Source organism: Pangasianodon hypophthalmus, chromosome 21, assembly GCF_027358585.1.
Source record: "Pangasianodon hypophthalmus isolate fPanHyp1 chromosome 21, fPanHyp1.pri, whole genome shotgun sequence".
Lineage (NCBI taxonomy): Eukaryota > Metazoa > Chordata > Actinopteri > Siluriformes > Pangasiidae > Pangasianodon > Pangasianodon hypophthalmus.
The window spans coordinates 11,399,637-11,421,102 of NC_069730.1; the positions used below are offsets into that span (position 1 = coordinate 11,399,637).

A 21,466-nucleotide genomic window follows, 5' to 3' on the forward strand; every position below is an offset into this window, starting at 1 on the left:
GCATTCATATCCTAGCGGTATTCACCTACCTGCTTTTTTCAGGCGTGGGAGGAAACCAGAGAACCCAGTTTCCCCCCCCCCAAAAAAAAAAAAAAAGTTTATTGCCAGCATTTCAGTCAAATGTAACACAAAATGCTTTCCTTTAAATGAAAATATCATTCTAAATAAAAGAAAACATTAAATACAGAAATGGCACGGAATGTTTACAGGCACTTGAAATGAACATAAATGTCAAAACCAGTATGGAGATTGATCTGGACTGGGAGGATATATGCAGGAACACACACACACACACACACACACATATCGTCTGCAGTACAAAAGTGTTAACATGTCAACACGCTCTAGGCTAAGGCTGGGTCTCGATCAGAGAAGCTAGGCCTGTAGAGAACAGTTGGTGTTTAAAGGGTTTAAGTTGGACCTAGCCAGTCTACCCAAACTAGCATATCTTTCCTCATTAACCTTCCATCAGTGTAATGACTTTTCTCCAGAGTATGCAAAGACTTCATTCTTCACTTCTCTGTTGAGATCTTCAGATTCCCATCTCTGTTCTCTTCTTCACTACTACTCAGTGTTTGAGTCAAATAAAGAAACAGGAGTTCTAGGTTCTGCACTGCAGCTGATCTGTGACTTCTCTCTCTCTCTCTCTCTCTCTCTCTCCCTCTCTCTCCGAATGCCAGTGTTTGCACTCGATGACCCGCTCGGGTGTTAGTAACTTTACTCTTCTGAACCGTCAGGTCAAGGTCAAGGGTGTTTGGTGCAGTGTCAGAGAAAGTAGTCTCCTCCTTCCAGGGCTGTTGACGCTGCTCTGTAACTGTGACTTGAAAAGCCTGCGCACTGTGTGGACGTCAATGTTTCCACTCATAAACATGACACATTTAAAGGGTTTAAGAGCTGCGGGAAGTTCTTCAGGTAGACGCCGCTGGTCAGGTTTGAGGTCGAAGTATCATTTTCCTTTGGTTTGTGTGACTGACAAGACAGGTAGTGTGGCACTTATGGGCCAGTTTCAGGTTTGTCATGTGCACAAAATGTCAGGGCCAGTTGTACATTGAAATGCTTGTTGTAAGGCTCAGGGACTAATAATATGCCTAAGAAGATGAGGAGGAAGGAGAAGAAGGAAGTACAGATGCAATATGTATACAAAATATGAAGAATATATTAGACATGCTGGTTATGTTGAACTTTTGTATAGCTAGTCTGCTTACCGTACAGAATTCTGGACAAGCTTATGATCAGGTGTGCATCTGTTTCTGCTTTTCAGTAAGTGTCTTGCAGGCCAGTTTTTTTTTTTTTTTTTTTTTTTTTTTTTTTTTTTTGGGGTCACTAGCTACACTGTCGCTGTCTCTCATAACACAACAGCTACTAAGTGGGAGGGTGACGGCTAGCACGTGCTACTTCTGAGCCACGTGAAGACAGCCACTGTATCTTTTTTCGAACTGCTGCTCATGCAGGACGTCTCGCAGCACCAAAGCCTCTTCTGTGCTCGGGTGCATCAGTGAAGAACTGACATCTGTTTCAAGGTGTGGCCAGCGCAGCCTCGTTTCTCCTCCAGCGTGTTTACCGCAGCCACAATGTTATCACCAGTGTCATGTACAAAGGATATGATTTCACTAGGAGAAGTTTGAATCTTGCTGTATGTCTCTGTTCTCCAGTGCTGTGATGGTAAAGCAGATAGACTTCCTGGTCCAGTCACCTCCAGCGTAATGGCATCTAATGGCAACGTAGTCTTCCGTAGCTATAGTCCATACATTGCTCTTAGTGGCTGTTAAAGCACTTTTCACTGCCTGGAATATTTCTCAGCACTTCCTCTCCGTCTTATTGGTGTAATATGTTCTCAAAGGGCAGAATATCACCAGGACCAGAGTTGAGGATGTGAATCCTGGTTCTGAACCCTTTATTTTACACACTTGACACTTGTCATGTCAGTTCCAAGCAGATGTTGTGGTCAGAACAGCTGCTTGCTGGATGTGCATGGGGCATTCTTCTTCAGAAATATGATAATACTAATCACAATATCAGTATACATAGCAGCACTATTTATACGTATCTCAGATGGGAAAGTACAGCAAAGATTTTTACAGTAAAATTGAGCATATTGAATAACTGGATACTGAGGATGCAGTATGTGTCTCACTTTGTTTTTGACCTGGCTATTTTTTGCTAAGTTGCCGTGCTCCTGTGTTTCCTTCATCCATGGAACCAACATACTTTCTCTTCAGATGCTCTTGCATAATTGTTGTGCTTCTGTGCCATGCATCTAACAAGCTTCTCTGAGGACTTTACTCTCTGTCACATCTAATTACATAAACACATTCAATATAAACTATCCATGCTGTTATTTATAACGTGATTATGCAATTTATCCGACTATAAAGTAAACCTGGGAAAGCTGTTGTCATCTTGGCTCACTGTGTTTCTCACTGAAGGGCCGTGCAAATCAAACCAAACAGCACAGAGCTTTACAGGAATTCCATTACAAAAAAAAAAGCAGTGAACAGGACACAGCAACATTAACTTATAAATGATAAATGCAATTGATACGCATCACTTTTTTAATGAAGAAGCTATTTAAGTACAGATCACTTCCCCTTGTGGAGATGAGCAAATTACAAGCCAAGTCCACAGCTAATAAATAAAGCAATAAATAAAATGTGTGGCTTTCAAACTATGGCTGAGCACAAAAAAGTAGTTTGGAAAACCACTTCAGTACAACAACGAACAAAAACTTCCCCCCATGCTTATGTTACTGTAAGAGTAATTAACACAAACGACAGATTGAACTGTACCAGTGTACCAGTGTCCGTCTCAGCTACGCCTCTCTGCGACTGGTCATGCCTGTCATACACACATACATACATTCACAGCACTGCCTCTCTCTGGCTTTCTTACTTCTCAAATAAACCCCGAGTTTTCAGACTTGCAAAATAATCGTTTCAGGACAAAACCATTAACACTGTGTGAATTCTGTGGTAGTGACATATGGACTGTAGCTGTTTACATTAACAACAGGTTTGTTATTGAGGTGCAGTGCTGGACACAGACACACAGACTGTGTGTAGATGGTGGGAAATGCATTTGTCCGTGCCACTGGAAAGTAGCACTTGAAGCCTTGTTTCATTAAGGCTGAACATGTTGACCTAGTTCCACTTCAGGAAGCAAGGAACGGACTTTGACAGCAGGTGCAGTCAGGCTTTCATGCTGAGTCATTGCTAGTCTTTGTGCCCCATTCACACTCCACACACACACACTGTTAAACAGAGACCTTTTAGCTGTTGTACAGGAGTTATTTATATGGATTGCAGGGGTGGACAAATCACTAGACTGGGTGTCTGGCACGAGCAGATTGCATGTCCAGGCTGGTCGATTTTGAGTTTCAGTATTAGGAGTAGAGCTGCGACAACTAAATGACAAAATTGATAAAGTTCTATAAACAATTTGCAATGAACTTCTTTAAGCCTGTTGATTAGTTAGTGTGAAGCATGCAGGTCTTTCAGTAATGAAAGCACAGGGATGGATGTGCATATTTTCTTTCTGTGTGTAGGCCATCTTTTTTTTTTTTTTTTTTTTAAATAAATAAATTGAGTATTTTGTGTGCCTATTAGGGGAGACATGTTTGATATTTTCCTTTCATGTGAGTAATAAGTGTAAAGACTTCTTTTACACAGTACTGATGCTCAGATCTACAAATAAATCAATGCACTTCCTTGTTTACTGGGACAGAATGAGTGTGTGCTACACTAACCACTTCTCTGTCTCTGTCATTTGTCTCATATGACAAGATCTGCAGCACCGCCCACCTTCTGCTATTATTATTATTATTTTTTACGTTTTAAAGAAACTAGACTGTTTGCATCACCTGTCAGAAAATAAAATGTCTCGTGCCCCTTTGTAAAAGACACCTTTTACACCATAGTGATGCACAGATTTACAGATATCTGCAAGTTGATCAGCAGCACATATATTTCACTGCAGGTGTATGAGTGAGAAGCCTGAAGTTGAAATTACGAGTGTGTCCGAGCTACAGAGTGGGTGGGGGAAAAATATGGACACCTCCATAAAAGCGTATGTTTTATTAGAAACAAGTTAGCTAGCTAACAGTAGTGATCTTGAGGATAGTTATGATGTGTTTACCTTCTCAAAACTGCCAACTGTTCAGATTTAATCAACTAGTTTGATTTTGGTAAAATCAAGTAAATAAGTTGTATTAAAGTAAATACTACTATATAAACTCATTTAAAGCAGTGAAGTGGTACTTACTGTTGATATTGACATGACGTCATGCTGAACTCTTAGTTGAGGAGGAAGTCACTCCGACTTTCTGAGTAAGAACTACAAGTTAAGGGTGCGCATTCTTTGGTTTTTCCTGGTGATTCGTAGAAATTCAGAGTTAGAAGCTTCAGTCGAATGCTGCGTGTTATTATGTGCAGTATAATATGGACATGAATCCCTGTGTTTGCTGCTTGTGGGACTGTTAACGCTGACATTAAGTGTTGAACTAAACACCTTAAAGCTAAGCTGTAGACATCTGCAGTGATGCTTTCAGATGTTTCCAGAATGAAGAAGAGGCTTTATAAGAAAAATAAAAGGCTGTTGAATAACTAAGGTGTCAGTGATGCTGATCAGGACTTGGAAGTGCAGAAAACATTTATGTGGTGTATACACTGCCAGCTCCCAACACACCAGCTTCCTGTATTCCAGTGTCGAATTCAAAAGCTTTTCTTATCTGCCCACACAGTGGCAGGCTTTACCTCAGAAAGTCACCGCACACAGGCGCTAAAGACCATGATGCCATTCTCAACTGCTTTACTCAGCACAGAAAAGCTCCAGTTATTCTCACACCTCTAAGCTGCTCAAATCAACAGACGAGTCAGCACAAGTCTATCAGTCACGATGTGCTCTGTTAGGAGCCAAAATTTCACTCCGGGGGTGTGGATGAACTTTCAGAGGTGTGTGTGATTTCTCTAAAAATGCATTATGCTTCATGTGGGAAACAGCTGATGACTCGTGTATCGCTCACAACACGGTTCATTCATTACTCAGGAACATGTTCTCTGATAAACAGAGCCGCTAAGGATCAGTAGGCATTGCTGTAGTGGCATTTTGGGGAGGTTCACATGAGTTCTTAGACAGATAAACAGGGATTTGTCTCAGTTTGAAATAATTTCTACACTGAAAAAAAGGGAATGCGTGATCGGTCAGATTTAAGAGAACATATAATGTATATAGTTTACATAAAAATGTTTAGTTTCTCATTAAAACATGATTTCATCAGTTATACTATGGTATACTTGGTTTAAGTGTCTATTGACTAGTTTGAATTATGTAGAGTGAGTATGATCAATTCACACAGTATTAACATGATCCAATTACGTTATAAAATCTTGCCGGGATGTTGGCACTGACGGGAAGAAATAAATATAGTATTAAATTAACACGACTAACTCACGGTAATGATGCCGCCTCACAATGCCAGCGGCGTGGGTTCTCTCCTGGGTTCTGTCTTGAGCTGGGGTGAATGTGCAGGGCTTGATTTTATTCAGGGCTTTGAAAATACATGATCAAATCATGTTAGATGTATGAAAACAAATTGTGCTAACGTAACTGACTAATCCATATAACACGCTCATGCATGTAACACTATAGTTAAGTTGTCGCTCCTCTTTTGGCTGCTCCCGTTAGGGGTCACCACAGCAGATCATTGGTCTGCGTATTTGATTTGGCATAGTCTTTACGTCGGATGCTCTTTCTGATGCAACCCTCCCCAGTTTTATCCGGGCTTTGGACCGGCTCTGAGAGCGCCCTGTTGCATGCAACCCCACTGGCTGGGGCTGGTTCCCTGGCCGGGAATCGAACCCGGGCCGCAGCAGTGAGAGCGCTGTGGCCTAACCACAAGTCTTTCAGGTGTTTTTCGTTTGTAACAACATAATGGACTAGGCAGAGGCAAAAAACACTACAGTAGTGTTCCCCTTATTAGGTTTGTTATTTTCTGATAACTGGTCACTTTGTCAAGCGTTATCTCACTCACGCCATGGTCACTGGATTGTTTAAATCAAACTAGCAAACTCATAATCTTATTTAGCTACCTTTCTAGTCCCCACACCCACAGCTGTGATTGCGATGGGCTTTCCCTGCACTGTAGTCTATAGATCATTATTTCCTTCATATGTAAGATTAGGTTAATAGTAGCATTAACGTTGGTTGATAAAAGATAAGGACCAATAATTGAAGAATTGAATAATAATTGTCTGTAATGCCTCATCTACTCCGGGTATGGAGATGAGAACAAGCTTAATTGATCTTGTATGGGTTTAGATACTGTATCTGTGGAAGATACTCAAACTTCAGAGCAATAATTATCCAAATGGCAGCTGCTGCAGGTGTAGGTGCACCATCTGATTCATAATGTAAAGTTGATTGGTGGGGATTTGGGGATTAGAAGACGTCTGGTAGAAATATGCTATTGCAAGCTGCTGAAGGTAGAACATTTCATAACATGGGTTGTTCTGCACGCTTTCAGCTGGTGGATTAGGCTGATAGTTGCAAGAGGCAAGACACATTTAAAGTCTATTCAGGATGTGTCCCAAGCTGCAATGATGAGGAGCCATTGATACCATTTTTCTTTTTGGCTTGAGTATAAGGGCATCTTTTTTGTTACTGGTACCAAAACTGAGTAACCGACTTAATATGAAGCAATCAGGGGTGTCATGGAACATTTTATTTAGTTCTGTTTGTTATTTGCTCCTTGCAATGGAGTCCTCATGTTAAGTTTTATGTTGAAAATCATTAATAGAGAGCATGAGGGCAGCTGAACTGAGCGTACAGAGCAGTATCAGCGAGTGTGGTCAATAAACTGTGTGCAAGGAATTGAGTAATGTGTAAACCCTGGTGAGTGCTTATGGCTCAGTGCTCGCAGAACTGAAGTGCTCTCACGTGCCACAGCTTCTCTGCACTCTCACTTCACTGCTCCACACTCACGAATACTACCACACTCACTTCACTGCTCCACGCTCACTTCACTGCTCCACACTCACTTCACTGCTCCACACTCACTTCACTGCTCCACTCTCACTTCACTGCTCCACACTCACGAATACTACCACACTCACTTCACTGCTCCACACTCACTTCACTGCTCCACACTCACTTCACTGCTCCACACTCACTTCACTGCACCACACTCACTTCACCGCTCCACACTCACTTCACTGCTCCACACTCACTTTACCGCTCCACACTCACTTCACTGCTCCACACTCACGAATACTACCACACTCACTTCACTGCTCCACACTCACTTTACTGCTCCACACTCACTTTACTGCTCCACACTCACTTTACTGCTCCACACTCACTTCACTGCTCCACACTCACTTCACTGCTCCACACTCACTTCACCGCTCCACACTCACTTCACTGCTCCACACTCACTTCACCGCTCCACACTCACTTCACTGCTCCACACTCACTTCACTGCTCCACACTCACTTCACTGCTCCACACTCACGAATACTACCACACTCACTTCACTGCTCCACTCTCACGAATACTACCACACTCACTTCGCTGCTCCACACTCACTTCGCTGCTCCACACTCACTTTACTGCTCCACACTCACTTCACTGCTCCACACTCACTTCACTGCTCCACACTCGCGAATACTACCACACTCACTTCACTGCTCCACACTCACTTCACTGCTCCACACTCGCGAATACTACCACACTCACTTTACTGCTCCACACTCACTTCACTGCTCCACACTCGCGAATACTACCACACTCACTTCACTGCTCCACACTCGCGAATACTACCACACTCACTTTACTGCTCCACACTCGCGAATACTACCACACTCACTTTACTGCTCCACGCTCACTTCACTGCTCCACGCTCACTTCACTGCTCCACGCTCACTTCACTGCTCCACACTCACTTCACTGCTCCACACTCACTTCACTGCTCCACACTCGCGAATACTACCACACTCACTTCACTGCTCCACGCTCACTTCACTGCTCCACACTCACTTCACTGCTCCACACTCACTTCACTGCTCCACACTCACTTCACTGCTCCACACTCACTTCACTGCTCCACACTCACTTCACTGCTCCACACTCACTTTACCGCTCCACACTCACTTCACTGCTCCACACTCACTTCACTGCTCCACACTCACGAATACTACCACGCTCACTTCACTGCTCCACACTCACGAATACTACCACTCTCACTTCACTGCTCCACACTCACTTCACTTCTCCACGCTCACTTCACTGCTCCACACTCACTTCACTGCTCCACACTCACTTCACTGCTCCACGCTCACTTCACTGCTCCACGCTCACTTTACTGCTCCACACTCACGAACACTACCACGCTCACTTCACTGCTCCACGCTCACTTCACTGCTTCACATTCGTGAATACTACCACACTCACTTCACTGCTCCACACTCGCGAATACTACCACACTCACTTCACTGCTCCACGCTCACTTCACTGCTCCACACTCACTTCACTGCTCCACACTCACTTCACTGCTCCACACTCACTTTACTGCTCCACACTCACTTCACTGCTCCACACTCACTTCACTGCTCCACACTCACTTCACTGCTCCACACTCACTTCACTGCTCCACACTCACTTTACTGCTCCACGCTCACTTCACTGCTCCACGCTCACTTCACTGCTCCACACTCACTTTACCGCTCCACACTCACTTCACTGCTCCACACTCACGAACACTACCACGCTCACTTCACTGCTCCACACTCACTTTACCGCTCCACTCTCACTTCACTTCTCCACGCTCACTTCACTGCTCCACGCTCACTTCACTGCTCCACGCTCACTTTACTGCTCCACACTCACGAATACTACCACTCTCACTTCACTGCTCCACACTCACTTCACTTCTCCACGCTCACTTCACTGCTCCACACTCACTTCACTGCTCCACGCTCACTTCACTGCTCCACGCTCACTTTACTGCTCCACACTCACGAACACTACCACGCTCACTTCACTGCTCCACACTCACGAATACTACCACTCTCACTTCACTGCTCCACGCTCACTTCACTGCTCCACACTCACTTCACTGCTCCACACTCACTTCACTGCTCCACGCTCACTTCACTGCTCCACGCTCACTTTACTGCTCCACACTCACGAACACTACCACGCTCACTTCACTGCTCCACGCTCACTTCACTGCTTCACATTCGTGAATACTACCACACTCACTTCACTGCTTCACATTCGTGAATACTACCACTCTCACTTTACTGCTTGACTCTTGCTGATACTGCTCTACACACTCAGGTTGGCCGCCCTTGCGCTCTCTATTAAAGATACTGTTTAAACAAAATAAGTTTTTTGCATCAGGTTACTTGTTTTGTAAGTTTTGTATTGTAGTATAGGTAAGCTTGGGATGATTCCATTATTGTTGTCTCTTTAGAATTACAGAAGTGCTATTAAAATAATAATAAAAAAATGAATGTCACTGTTTTCTTAGGGTAAAAGAGAAAAAACTCTCCCCAACAGCTTGTCTTAACATTAGCTGACTAGCTCGTTCTGTTTGCTGTGGGTATTTTATTACCCAGTGTCTGTTCTCAGTGTATTTTCTTATCTGATCTATTTTGTGATAATGTCAACTGGCATTTCATTTCTGTGTAAATCTGGATTTCTTTTTAAGGTCAGAGCATGATAACATATAACAAATCCAACCCAAGCATGTCTGACTTACTGTTACAGCACTGTACCTGGTATTGTATATAACAAACAGATACTGAATATTATGTTGCCTGTGATCTTGCAGATGACCATGGATGAGAGGTATGTGAACAACATCTGGGAACTGTTGAAGAATGCCATCCAGGAGATCCAGAGGAAGAACAACAGTGGCCTAAGCTTTGAGGAGCTGTACAGAAACGCCTACACCATGGTACTGCACAAACACGGCGAGAAGCTCTACACAGGCCTGCGGGAGGTCGTCACAGAGCACCTAATCAATAAAGTAGGTTTCATATAGCGCTTATGGTTACAGCTTTTATATGGATATTGAGCTGGGATGTGGAGCACTGCTGCAGAAACAGGCTGATGTTTACAGTCATTACACGTCTGATAATATTTAGGGTTCGATGGAATTTGTTTTGTGCAGTTGTGGGCGATTTTACAAAATCGTCGACAACTTTATTCGCACGATCAGGGATAGACAAACCAAAGATCATAAATTGACTAGCTAGAATGCTTCAGTGTGCTTTCCCATTTCATGTTTTGGTTGCCCACACTGCCAGGTTCTACTCGACGGAAGTTGGCAAAGCAGGGAAACATGTCTGCAATGGCACTATTTATGAATGAGGATGTTGAGCCACTTCCCATATTTTTAAAAATCCGTAAGGTGGTGCAAAATCTTCATTCATAAATAGCGTCACTGTCATGGTTTCTCTACTACAGTGACTTTCGTTACTTAGAATGCAGAAACCTGAAAAGGATCTATTGACTAGGTATAAAAAATGTTAGCTAATGCAATATAATAACAAGGCGAGCTAGTTAACTAGCTAAGTGCCTTAATACTGACACGGACAAGTATATAAATGAATGGCGTGGGGGATTAGTCTGTATAGCCATAGTCCTTATCCTCTTCTAAAAAGGTTTCTGAGGAAACACATGGTGTTTCCCCCTCAGGAAAAAGTCAGAAAGTCATAGACTAACGTTTCAGCTATGAGCCGTGGGTTTCTCTCCTCACATTCCACATAAGTTATTATTTGAGTCTGGCTAGCATCATTATTTTCGTTTTACTGTGAGGTGGCTGAATATTGTGCTAGCAGGTGAGCAGCTTTGTCCTGCATTTTTTTTTTTTTTTTTTTTAAACTGGGTTTCCAGATATCTGAATGTCTCTGTGTCTGAAAAGATCATCTGCAAGCCACACAAGCTAATTATTATGATGTCACAACGTGATGTATGATACAGTATTTGCCATAAATGCCACTTTCATACAGACATCTTTTCCTGGAACCGTCTCAGAGTTTTTGTCGGGTCGGCACTGCTTCTAAATGATAAGAAACCCTGACGATTATCTGAGGTTCATAGAACCACATTTACATTCAGTTTCACCCATCCTAACCGCCGACGGCTGTGAGACTCATCTGGATAACGCATCACAGTGACTCCTGACTCCTGACTCACCTTAGGACTCACTGGAGGAAGGTAGATGCTCTTCACACTGTGAAGTTTCAGTTCCAGAATTGATCAACTTCAGCTCAGCCATGTCTGCTGCCGTGTCTTCTATATGCCAAGAAAGAGATTGCTATCTCAGCTTCTTAAGATTGCTTAGCATTCATCGCAGACATTGGCAATGACTAGCAAATTCTGTATGCTGTGACATTTATGTCAGACTAGAATCTTGAGCATCACAAAGAAGCAGTGGTTCAGCCTTGCCATGCAGGCAGTGCAGGACATGTCCATAGCAGACACTGCCTCTGTAAGATGGTCAATGCCGAGACAGTTTCAGAGTGTTCTTGCAGCATGGCTTGTATGTGTTAGGGTGTGGAGAAAAAGCCATTCAAACCTGCTAACAATATGAAGCCACAAGCTAATGGGGGATATGGGGGGAAAAATCCTGAGGAAGAAACTGAGCAGCAGGGAGAATGATGGGTGAACCCCAGAGGGTAATCACGCTCTGGTGTAGCAGGTTTCACAGGCCCTGTAGCGGGCAGAGGAACGACAGATCCAGCAGGGAGAATGAGGAGTGAGTGTAGGGAAACATGACTTCAGGGCTGTGTATTAGAGGTTCCAGTTCAAGTAGCATGCTCAGAAGTGAACAGAATGCCGTACAGCGAAGTGAAACCCACTCAACCCTATGACCAGCGCTTCGACACAGTCCCGCCAATCTGTTAGACAGCAAAGAGTGTGGCAAAAACTCTTAACTGATAACACAGAGGGAGGACCTGAGCGGGCAGGGAGTTAAGGAGAGAAGGGCAGGAAAGCGACACCAGGCCTCAGTATGTGAATTAGCAGTGCCCGGCTAACTTAGTAGGTTCAGTGCGAGTGTGTTGCATGATGTGGAGGACCCACTGAACCATGCTAGCAGAACGTATGTGCAAGCGTGCTCGTCAGGTAGACGTTGGAGCATGTGAATGCTTGTCAGAGATAGTGCTGAGGCGGGACCAGCCCTAGACAGCCCTAGACAGCTATTAGAAAGTATGTTAGTTTTTCAAAAACAGTAAGACAGTAAGTATTTTATTTACATTTATGCTGTGTGTCTTATCACCTGAATCAGCTGAACAGTACTGGGGTTTGTGACTTCCCACCCTCAGCTCTCTTTCTTCCTGTTTATTGCTTTATCTAAACATTATATAAACCAGTTACCTGTATGCAGATTTTGGTTTACAGTTTCTTTTTTTCTTTTTTTTTTTTTTTGTAACACTTTAAGGTCCGAGAAGACGTACTCAACTCCTTAAACAACAATTTCCTGCAGACTCTAAACCAGGCGTGGAATGATCATCAGACGGCCATGGTCATGATACGAGACATTTTAATGTACATGGTAAGTAGGCTGTTAGAATAAATAAAAGAGGTGTGTGTTTTTTCACATAGTGATTGAGTGTATACACTCATATGTTCTTTATTGTTGTAGGCCTACAGGCAGATTAAGTAAGTTCTGTAACCATTTTCTCTTTACAGCAGTGTATTGATGAACCCTTGCTATTTTTGTATATGCAAAACCTTTATCGCTTCTGATATTGGAAATTATTGCCCTGTTCACACTTGTTTTTAACATTTGTTTCCAGTGATCAAAGTGGACAGCACTAAAACCTTTACTGATCCTGAAGGAAATTTTTGTGCCACCTTGCTCAAGAGAATACATATTTGGCTAAAAAATGTAGATATGAAACTAGATAATTAAAATAGAAATATTCTTTATAACTGTACATATGCAAAAGCTACTGATTCAACAGTAAGCCGCATTTAGGTTTTTTTGAGAACCCCTCCCTGCAGAAAGGGGAGGAGTTGTACAGTCTGCTTGCCACTGGGAGAAATTCTGTGTTCAACTTAACCTCGGAAGTGGGAGGTCGGAGCTCAGAATTGCGTCATTTTCATGCGTTCGCGCTATAAAGTGGGGGAAAAGCATAGACACCTCCGCAACAAGCTAGCCAGCTATGTTTAATGACTGATGTGTATTTTCCTCCTCGAAACAGCGAACAATATAGTCAGTGTCTCACACACATGACTATGTCTGTATGTTGATTGAGCTAAAGCAAATACTTGTATATACAGTCTAACTTATTTACAGGTAAGAAGTTATACTTTGTTTACTGCTGATGCTGTGAGCAGCCATGTTGATTTGATATCACTTGCTGAACTCTAAGTTGAGGAGACCATCCTGAGTTCCTGAGGAATTCTGAGTTAAGGGGGGTGTACTCCCCCCGCTTCTTCCTAGTCAGCAGTCAGACTTGCAGTGAGATCTCCTTTGGAGTTCAGTATTGCTCTTTGGTGGTTTGAGTCTCTTACTGAAAGTACTGCTGTGACTGTGTAATGTGTGATGATGTGGGTTTTCAGTGTTGTCCGTGATGCTGAGGAGTTTCTGCAGTAAGTCTGGCTGCACACCCAATATGGATCCATATGGATTCTGTTCAGCTGAGATGTTTATTGGGCCTGGGACTGAGTGCATTGGATTGTGGTGGGCTGGAAATAGAGGGGTGAGGGTAGGAGTGTAGAGATGAGGGTGGCAGACGGTGGAGACAAAGGAGGAGCTGTGGGGAGGGTGTGCTGAGCCTGGGGATTCTACATCATACCTGCTTAGACAACTGGTTTAGCTCATTTGCCCCATCAAGGCCTGTCCATGGCGTGTGATACTCCTCAGATCCCTCTACACCTCCCTTCTGGGTGACATGGCTAAAAACTCCAGAGATCTCTAGAAACGCATCATCTGACAGGATGTAAACAACTGAACAACCAAACGTTCTTGGCATATCACGTGGGCTGAGAATCACCACTAACAGTATCATATATTCAAGATATTAGTTTATTCTAGCAGCCTCTGCAAAAACTACCTTATACCTTAGTACATTATGACAATGCTAATGTCAGCTGTCAAATAAAGGAACACTCCTTTTGTTGAGAAAAATAATAAGAAGAGGAAATTAAATGTCGCATAAAGCCAGTTGTTTTGTCAAGTACACATTAGGTTTAATTTTTCATAATTTTTACTTGAGAAACTGTGGTTGGCCATGACCGAAAGAGCTCAGAATGGACAGGAACAGCTATTTACATTAACTTTTAATAATTGGATCTACAGCAAAAAGTAGTAAGCATTTGAAGTGATGCGAAGTAATAAGGACAACATCCAGTCAGTGAGTTTTCAGAAAAAGGAGGAACATAAGAAGGTGATCAAACTGAATTTACTGAACCACACCAGCAGAATCCTATGTGCACTAAGTGGCAAGATTTTTTTGTCCTAGTTGCTTGGTGAACAAACAGGTTCCACAACCAGAGAAAAACCTCTCCTTGCTGACTTTTGCAAAACAAAAATGATTCATTGGTAGGTAGACTATAATACTTAATACACTTCATGGTAGTGTGCTACACAGTTAAACATATCAGGAGAAAATAAAAGAACTAACCAGACTTGATTAATATCTTTTACATGCAAAGACAGAACACATCTTTAACGACCTGCTGATTTTTGTCGAATGCAAACACAATGTGCTGAATTAGAAAGTTTTCTGAAGAGAATGGATGGTTTCACTTGATCTGTATTAATGCACATAATTTGCTAACTAGTTCACCATACGCAGCATGTTACGTTAGCTAGCCTAGTCAATTAGGTCTCTAGGCAACCAAAACATGGGACTGGGCAGCACGCTAGAGCTCCATTTGCTCTTTGGGCTGGCTAATGAATTTATCACTTTGTCCATTCCTGATGTCTGCTTAGCAACTCTAAGTAAGACATCCTGGAAGTAATCTGCTTGACCTGGTGCCCAGGCTAGTAATTTGTTCTTAGCATGCACGTGCATGCTAAGCAGTTACTAGAAGTGCAGCTTGTTTTGTCATCAGCACAAGAGGAAGACTGATTAAACCTGCCTCTAGAGGGCATGAAGATGATCAGGATAATTTTTTCTCAGAGCAGAGAGCAATCCTGCTCTGGAAAAGTAAGCAGGTGTCTATTTGCCCTGTGCCCTGCCCTGTGGAGGTTGTGTTGTGATGTCACTGACTGTTGTGTTGACAATGTTTGTCATCACCTGCTGTTGTTTTCCTTGGCTGACCTGTTCCATGTCTTGTTGTTAGTACACCAGTGGTTTCTTTCTTTTTCCAAGACATTCTAAATTGTTATATTGGCTATGCCCAATGCTTGTACAGCGGCTCTGATTGATTGATTTTCTCTCTTTTCTCAGCTTCAGAATGGCTTGCTTTTCTCCCATAGACAGCTTTCTGGTCTTCATGTTGGTTTTTTGTTTTTCACAACAAATGCAGTTTTCACAGGTGAAACTCAAATCCAGAATAGACATTCAGAGCTACTAATTGTTTAAAAAATCAATCTCACAGGGCACACCTGGGCATCAAGAAACACCTGTCAGTCACATGTTCCAGTATTTTTGATCGCTTGAAAATGGGTGGGTTCAAACAAAAGGTGCCCTGTTCTAAGTTGTTTGACACATCTAGATATAAAAACCAGGAAATGACATTCTGACGTATCATATATCTAATTCTGATCATATTCATCTTTTGAGCCAATGTCTTCAGTGTATAGCAAAAACAAAAGTACTGGCCTTTCCTTCCAATACTTTTGGAGAGGACTATGTATTAATTAGTGATTGAATGTGACCAGCAGCAGAATAGTGAAGGTGCCTCACGAATCCAGGTTCTAGGATTTGAACCTAAGCTCTGCTTGCTCTCTGTATGGAGTTTCCTCTCACCCCCTAAAAATACAGGAGTTGGGCTCCATTCAGCCACAAGAGCATTATTGAGGTTGGGCCTCCTCACCGACATCAGTGCCCAACCTCACTAATGCTCTTGTGGCTGAATGGACAAATCCCCACAGTCAGGTTTCACAGTCTAGTCGAAAGCCTTCCCAGAAGAGTGGAGTCTGTTGTAACACCAAAATGGGGACCAGCTCCATATTAAAGCCCATGGATTTGCAATGGGATTTTCAGCAATCACATATGGGTGTGATGGTCAGGTGTCCACATACCTTTGGGCATGTAGTGTACTACTGGTATGGAATATCCGTGAAAATATCCTATATACAGAATATAGGATATGTATAGAATATACATATTTGAACAGTAGTTTTAAATGCAGGATTGTTCTCACCTGTTCAGACTGTTCTGCAGCATTCTTACTCGAGCCCATGTGATGTGCCAAACGTGACGCTGTTTGCATTTTTCTCGTCAAGTTGACACCTTAAATAACCAAGACCAATAGAACTGAGTGACAAGTGTCAGATTATCTCTAGGCTACCTTTCATCCTCAGAGAGCCTGAGTGTCCAGATAATGGCCTCTAGGCGATTTGCAGGCTGTCGCGAGTTTTAAATGGCCTGCAAGCTATTTCCGAAGTAGATATTAAAATACTACTAATACTAAAATACTAAATGTCGTACTATTAGGAAAATTGAGGAAAAAGAAGTTCTTAGTTAGTTAACACTAGGTGTCGCTGTCACATAAAGTAGAACAGATCTGTGTTTAATCTCCTTCCATTTACCCACTTCACAATGTTATTGATTTAAATTCTGTAGGCCTACATTAATGTTCTGAAGCTTTTGAGCATGCACCAAAAAAGCAAATGCCAGAGATTTAATGTAATCTGGCTGAGTTCAAAAGAAAGCATGTCTGTTTCATTTGCCAGGAATCAATTTGTGTAATGAAGGAATAAAACTAGTGAAATCTTTAAATTACCACAGCACTGTTCAGACATACAACAGACAGAGATGTATTTATTTATTTATATTCTTATGCTGGTCACCCATCACTTCACAGATTTGCTTCGTCCTGGGTGGAGATGTCTAAACAGAGGACAGAGTGGAGTGTGTGTGGAAATAATCTCTAATATCCTGCTGGCCCTATAGCTAATGCTGGAAATTTCTGATGTCATGTTAACCAGTTTCTTTAGATTGTTGCCAGTGTATCATTACCTCCTTACTCCGCAAATCACGTGCTTCAGGATCTTGACCTGCGGAATCTGATCTAAAGTGTGATGGCATTGCAAAGCCAATAGCAGCACCTGCCTGGATGGCTGATCTGCTGCTTATAAAGGCTCTGTTTCTGGTTGCGCTAACAAAGAACTACCCCCCTTCCCGACCAGGCCAGTGTTGATTTGGTTTACACGTTATGAAGCACTGCAGAGAGTGGCAGAGATAGGACGTTCGTGTCTGTGTGCACATGCTTTATTGTTCATGGTCTTTCTCAAATTCACTCTGGCATCTGTTTCTAAACAAGGCAAGAATGGATGAAATGTTGCCAACAGTTCAACAGGTCAGCCACAGAGTCTTAAAGGATGAAGTACATCAGCCAGCATTGCTAATCTGTCTTATTATTATTTATTTGACACAAATATTTACAGTGAAATGAGTGTCACACCACAGTACTAGCTGTCACACGAGGAAACACCCACTTCAAGTGTGTCTGTCAAAAGAAACCTCTGTTTTCAGCCAACGCTACCGCATGATATTTTAAATAGAGCTTCCTTTTTCTCGCCATCATACATTACACAGCAGCAAGTGCAAATGGAATTTTGGGGTAGAAAGCCATGTAGAGTTATAGATATCTAATTAGTTATGTTTTTTGATTTGTTTGTTTTAGCAAAAGGATACGATTGTAATTATTTTAAGTAATTGCCCAGCTCTAGTTCCTAATCGCAAGCAGTCTGATAATTGGGCTGTAAAGAAACCAGACTGGAAAATATCCAGCAAAAGAGATTTTTCCCATCACAAGTGGAAGTTGCTTCTCAAGTTCCACTGTTATGCATTTACACGGTGTCTTTGTAAGGGAGAGTTTAAGGACCTGAGAAATAAATGGTATCCAGAAGCACAGAGCTGTGAAGAAACGCCAGCGTGTTCCAGAGAGGGACTGTTTCTGTGTAGTAGCTTTCACATGCTGCTTGTTTGTGAGCGTCATTCAAAAAAATAAAAGTAGCAACATGTGAATATTCTAAAGAGTAACAGCTACACATTTCACGCTTTACAAATTTTGACTGTCAGCGTGTCCATGCAAGAACCGACTGTTTTAAGTCATTGTCAGGTCACTAAATGTAACTAAAATGTTCTCTTTGTGTGTTTGATTCTCTAGGACCGTGTGTATGTGCAGCAGAATAACGTAGAGAACGTGTATAACTTGGGCCTGATCATCTTTCGAGACCAGGTAGTTCGGTACGGCTGCATCAGAGACCACCTCCGCCAGACACTGCTGGACATGATCGCCAGGGAACGGAAGGGCGAGGTGGTGGACAGGTGTGTGCGTGTGACATTGTGTTTCTTAGATAAATATGTTAATATGTATGGTGTTTTTATGGTGATTAAAGATCTAATCTTGGAGTTGCATATTTAGTGTTACATTCTCAAATATACTGCCATAAAAATGTCTTTTTTTTTTTTTTTTTTTTTTTTTTTTACTGTGAATTAAGTATTTGGGTTCCTGCTATGAAAAACAGACCAAATTAGTTTTCACAGGCAAATGTTTTATGTAAGGAATAAAAAATGATTTGTCATGCTGTTACAGGAAAATAATCAACTATAGGGTGGTATGATATGACCTGACACAAAGCAGAGTTACTGTTACTACTCCAAAGTTGATTACTTCCCAATAACAGCATGTCCCCTATGTTTCTTATTTCTTATTTGGCAACAATTACAATTTTTCAACATGTGATACAATATATATTTATTCATATATACACTATATGGCAAAAAGTTTGTGACCATCACATCCATATATGAGTCTTCCCCAAACTGTTGCTACAAAGTTGGAAGCACACAATTGTCTGGGATGTCTTTATATGCTGTAGCATTACAATTTCCTTTCACTGGAACTAAGAGGCCCAAACCTGTTACAGCATGACGATGCCCCTGTGCACAAAGCAAGCCCCATGAAAACATAGTTTAGCAAGGTTGGAGTGGAAGAACTCGAGAGCCATGACCTCAACCCCACTGAACACCTTTTGGATAAACTGGAATGCCGACTCTGCCTGAAGTCTCCTCACCTAACATCATTGCCTGACCTCACTAATGCTCTTCTGGTCGAATAGGCAAATCCCCACAGCCATGCTCCAGAATCTAGTGGAAAGCCTTCCCAGAAGAGTGGAGGTTACTATAACAGTAAAGGGAGACAAAAAAACAAAAAACACACATGCAAGTGTGATCATCAGGTGTCCACAGACTTTTGGATCTATAGTGTACATTTAATGCTGTTGATAAGTTAATGCTGAAAAAATAAGTTAGCAGTCATTCTCTTACCAGCCACAAGTTCTATTTCTCCTTACTCGAAATTAATAAGCTTAAATTCAAATACAGATTGTCATGCCACCAAGAAAGATCAAAGGCCTCACATTATCTCTGTTATAAAGTACTCGCACTGGAGACTCCTTCCAGAAATGCTACAGAAATGTCTTCTTATGGAAGACTTCACCACAGCAATTGCAATTGTTTTTAAACTCTGTTTATATGAAGAGTCCACCATACAAGTCACTATGTATGTTTTTACTACAGAAACGGTAACACATTACAACAAACGCTTTAATATTAACCTTGCAGCCTGCACCTCTGTATGAGCCGTGCTGTTATAACACCTTCCTCACCACCCTCTGACCAATCGGATTCAAGCATTCAGCAGCACTTGTGGTATAAATAAGTAGAATATTAACCAAACTAATAAAAGTCTGTCATATAGATTGTTGTCGATGTCTGGTGCAGTCAATGCAAGAGTATTTCAGGCAGCTTGAGTTCTGGTTTTTGAGCAGACGATCCCACCATTCACTGCTAACAGGTCCTAGAATTTGGCTTCTAATGACCGAATATTTGAGAAGACTGGTGTCAGAGAGACCAGTATCTTTGCTGGGCCCAGCTGCTTATAAGAGATATCAGAATAAAATAGATTCAGATAGTGCAGTGGATTCACCATAGTGCAATGGCCCATTGGTATTGTTAAGAAAATGAACAAATGAAGTGTATATTAGTGTTGATTAGATAGTGATTATATCACCCCCAGAGAAAATGCAGGCTATAAAGTGATTATTTGTAAGTATTAGATGTAAATGAATTTCATAATAATGATATTGGTTTGACCCAGTTGTGCCGTTTCCAGAAAATGAAATGATACTGTGCTGTATTTAGGGTGATGTCATTAGGTATCATTTATGCTTATTATTTCACTCTTTCTCTCTCTCTCTCTCTCTCTCTCTCTCTCTCTCTCTCTCTCTCTCTTAGAGGAGCAATTAGAAATGCGTGCCAGATGCTTATGATATTGGGCTTGGAGGGGCGGTCAGTGTATGAGGAAGACTTTGAAGCTCCTTTCTTAGAAATGTCTGCAGAGTTCTTCCAGGTTGGTTACAATACCAGACAAAAACTGCTCTATTCAGGTTCACTGTAATAACAACGTAAATGCATGCGTTATAAATGTTCTTCTAAACAAGTTCATGATTTGTCAGTTAAGAGACGGGACTGACTGTGCAGTCCCACTAATTATCAGCAAATAATACAGCTTGTTTAATGCCTCATCCTAATTGCGCTGCTAACACTGAGACTGGTGGGACAAGCTTTTCTTATTCATTTGCATAGAGATGATTTAAAACACCTGATAATTGATTGAAACTCTTCCACTGAACAGCAGCTTATCTGTCACTCTGTCAGTCCGTCCCTCTGGCCCAGTATATTTCCTGTACTGGGAAATACACTTGAGACCAAAGACTTGTGTCTCTTTAATGTTGCGCTGTGTTCAGGATTCTGTTCTGTGTGCAGATGGAGAGTCAGAAGTTCCTGGCAGAGAACAGCGCCAGTGTGTACATAAAGAAAGTAGAGGCACGGATAAATGAAGAGATTGAGCGAGTGATGCACTGTCTGGACAAGTCGACAGAGGAGCCAATCGTCAAGGTAGTAGAGCGGGAGCTCATCTCCAAGCACATGAAGACCATTGTGGAAATGGAGAACTCTGGCCTGGTCCACATGCTTAAAAACGGAAAGACGGAGGGTGAGGGAAGCGATTGTTTTATTCCCATGCAATTATCTTAAAAAAAAATTGCAAACCTTCCTAATAACGAATGATTATATTTAATAAATATTAAGAATAATGACTGTGGTATTCAGACACGTGCAACCTGCTAACTGACTTCCACTAGCTGTCAGTCATGCTGGCATTTTGTGGATACTCTAATGCTAATTAGTGATGGATTCATTGCTTACTTACTTACATTTTCTTAACTTCTCTCTCTCTCTCTCTCTCTCTCTCTCTCTCTCCCCCTCCCCCCTCT

General features: G+C 42.1%; 1 protein-coding gene across 1 annotated transcript in view; it reads left to right on the forward strand.

Annotated features, from left to right (window-relative positions):
* LOC113533503 (cullin-3) overlaps nucleotides 1-21,466 on the forward strand; it is a 35,267-nt gene that overhangs the window by 1,422 nt on the left and 12,379 nt on the right. Inside the window, exons 2-6 of the mRNA XM_026925676.3 lie at nucleotides 9,827-10,024; nucleotides 12,443-12,556; nucleotides 18,295-18,455; nucleotides 20,427-20,541; nucleotides 20,958-21,186. Coding sequence (XP_026781477.1) covers nucleotides 9,827-10,024; nucleotides 12,443-12,556; nucleotides 18,295-18,455; nucleotides 20,427-20,541; nucleotides 20,958-21,186 — 817 coding nt within the window. The remainder of the gene's footprint in view (nucleotides 1-9,826; nucleotides 10,025-12,442; nucleotides 12,557-18,294; nucleotides 18,456-20,426; nucleotides 20,542-20,957; nucleotides 21,187-21,466) is intronic.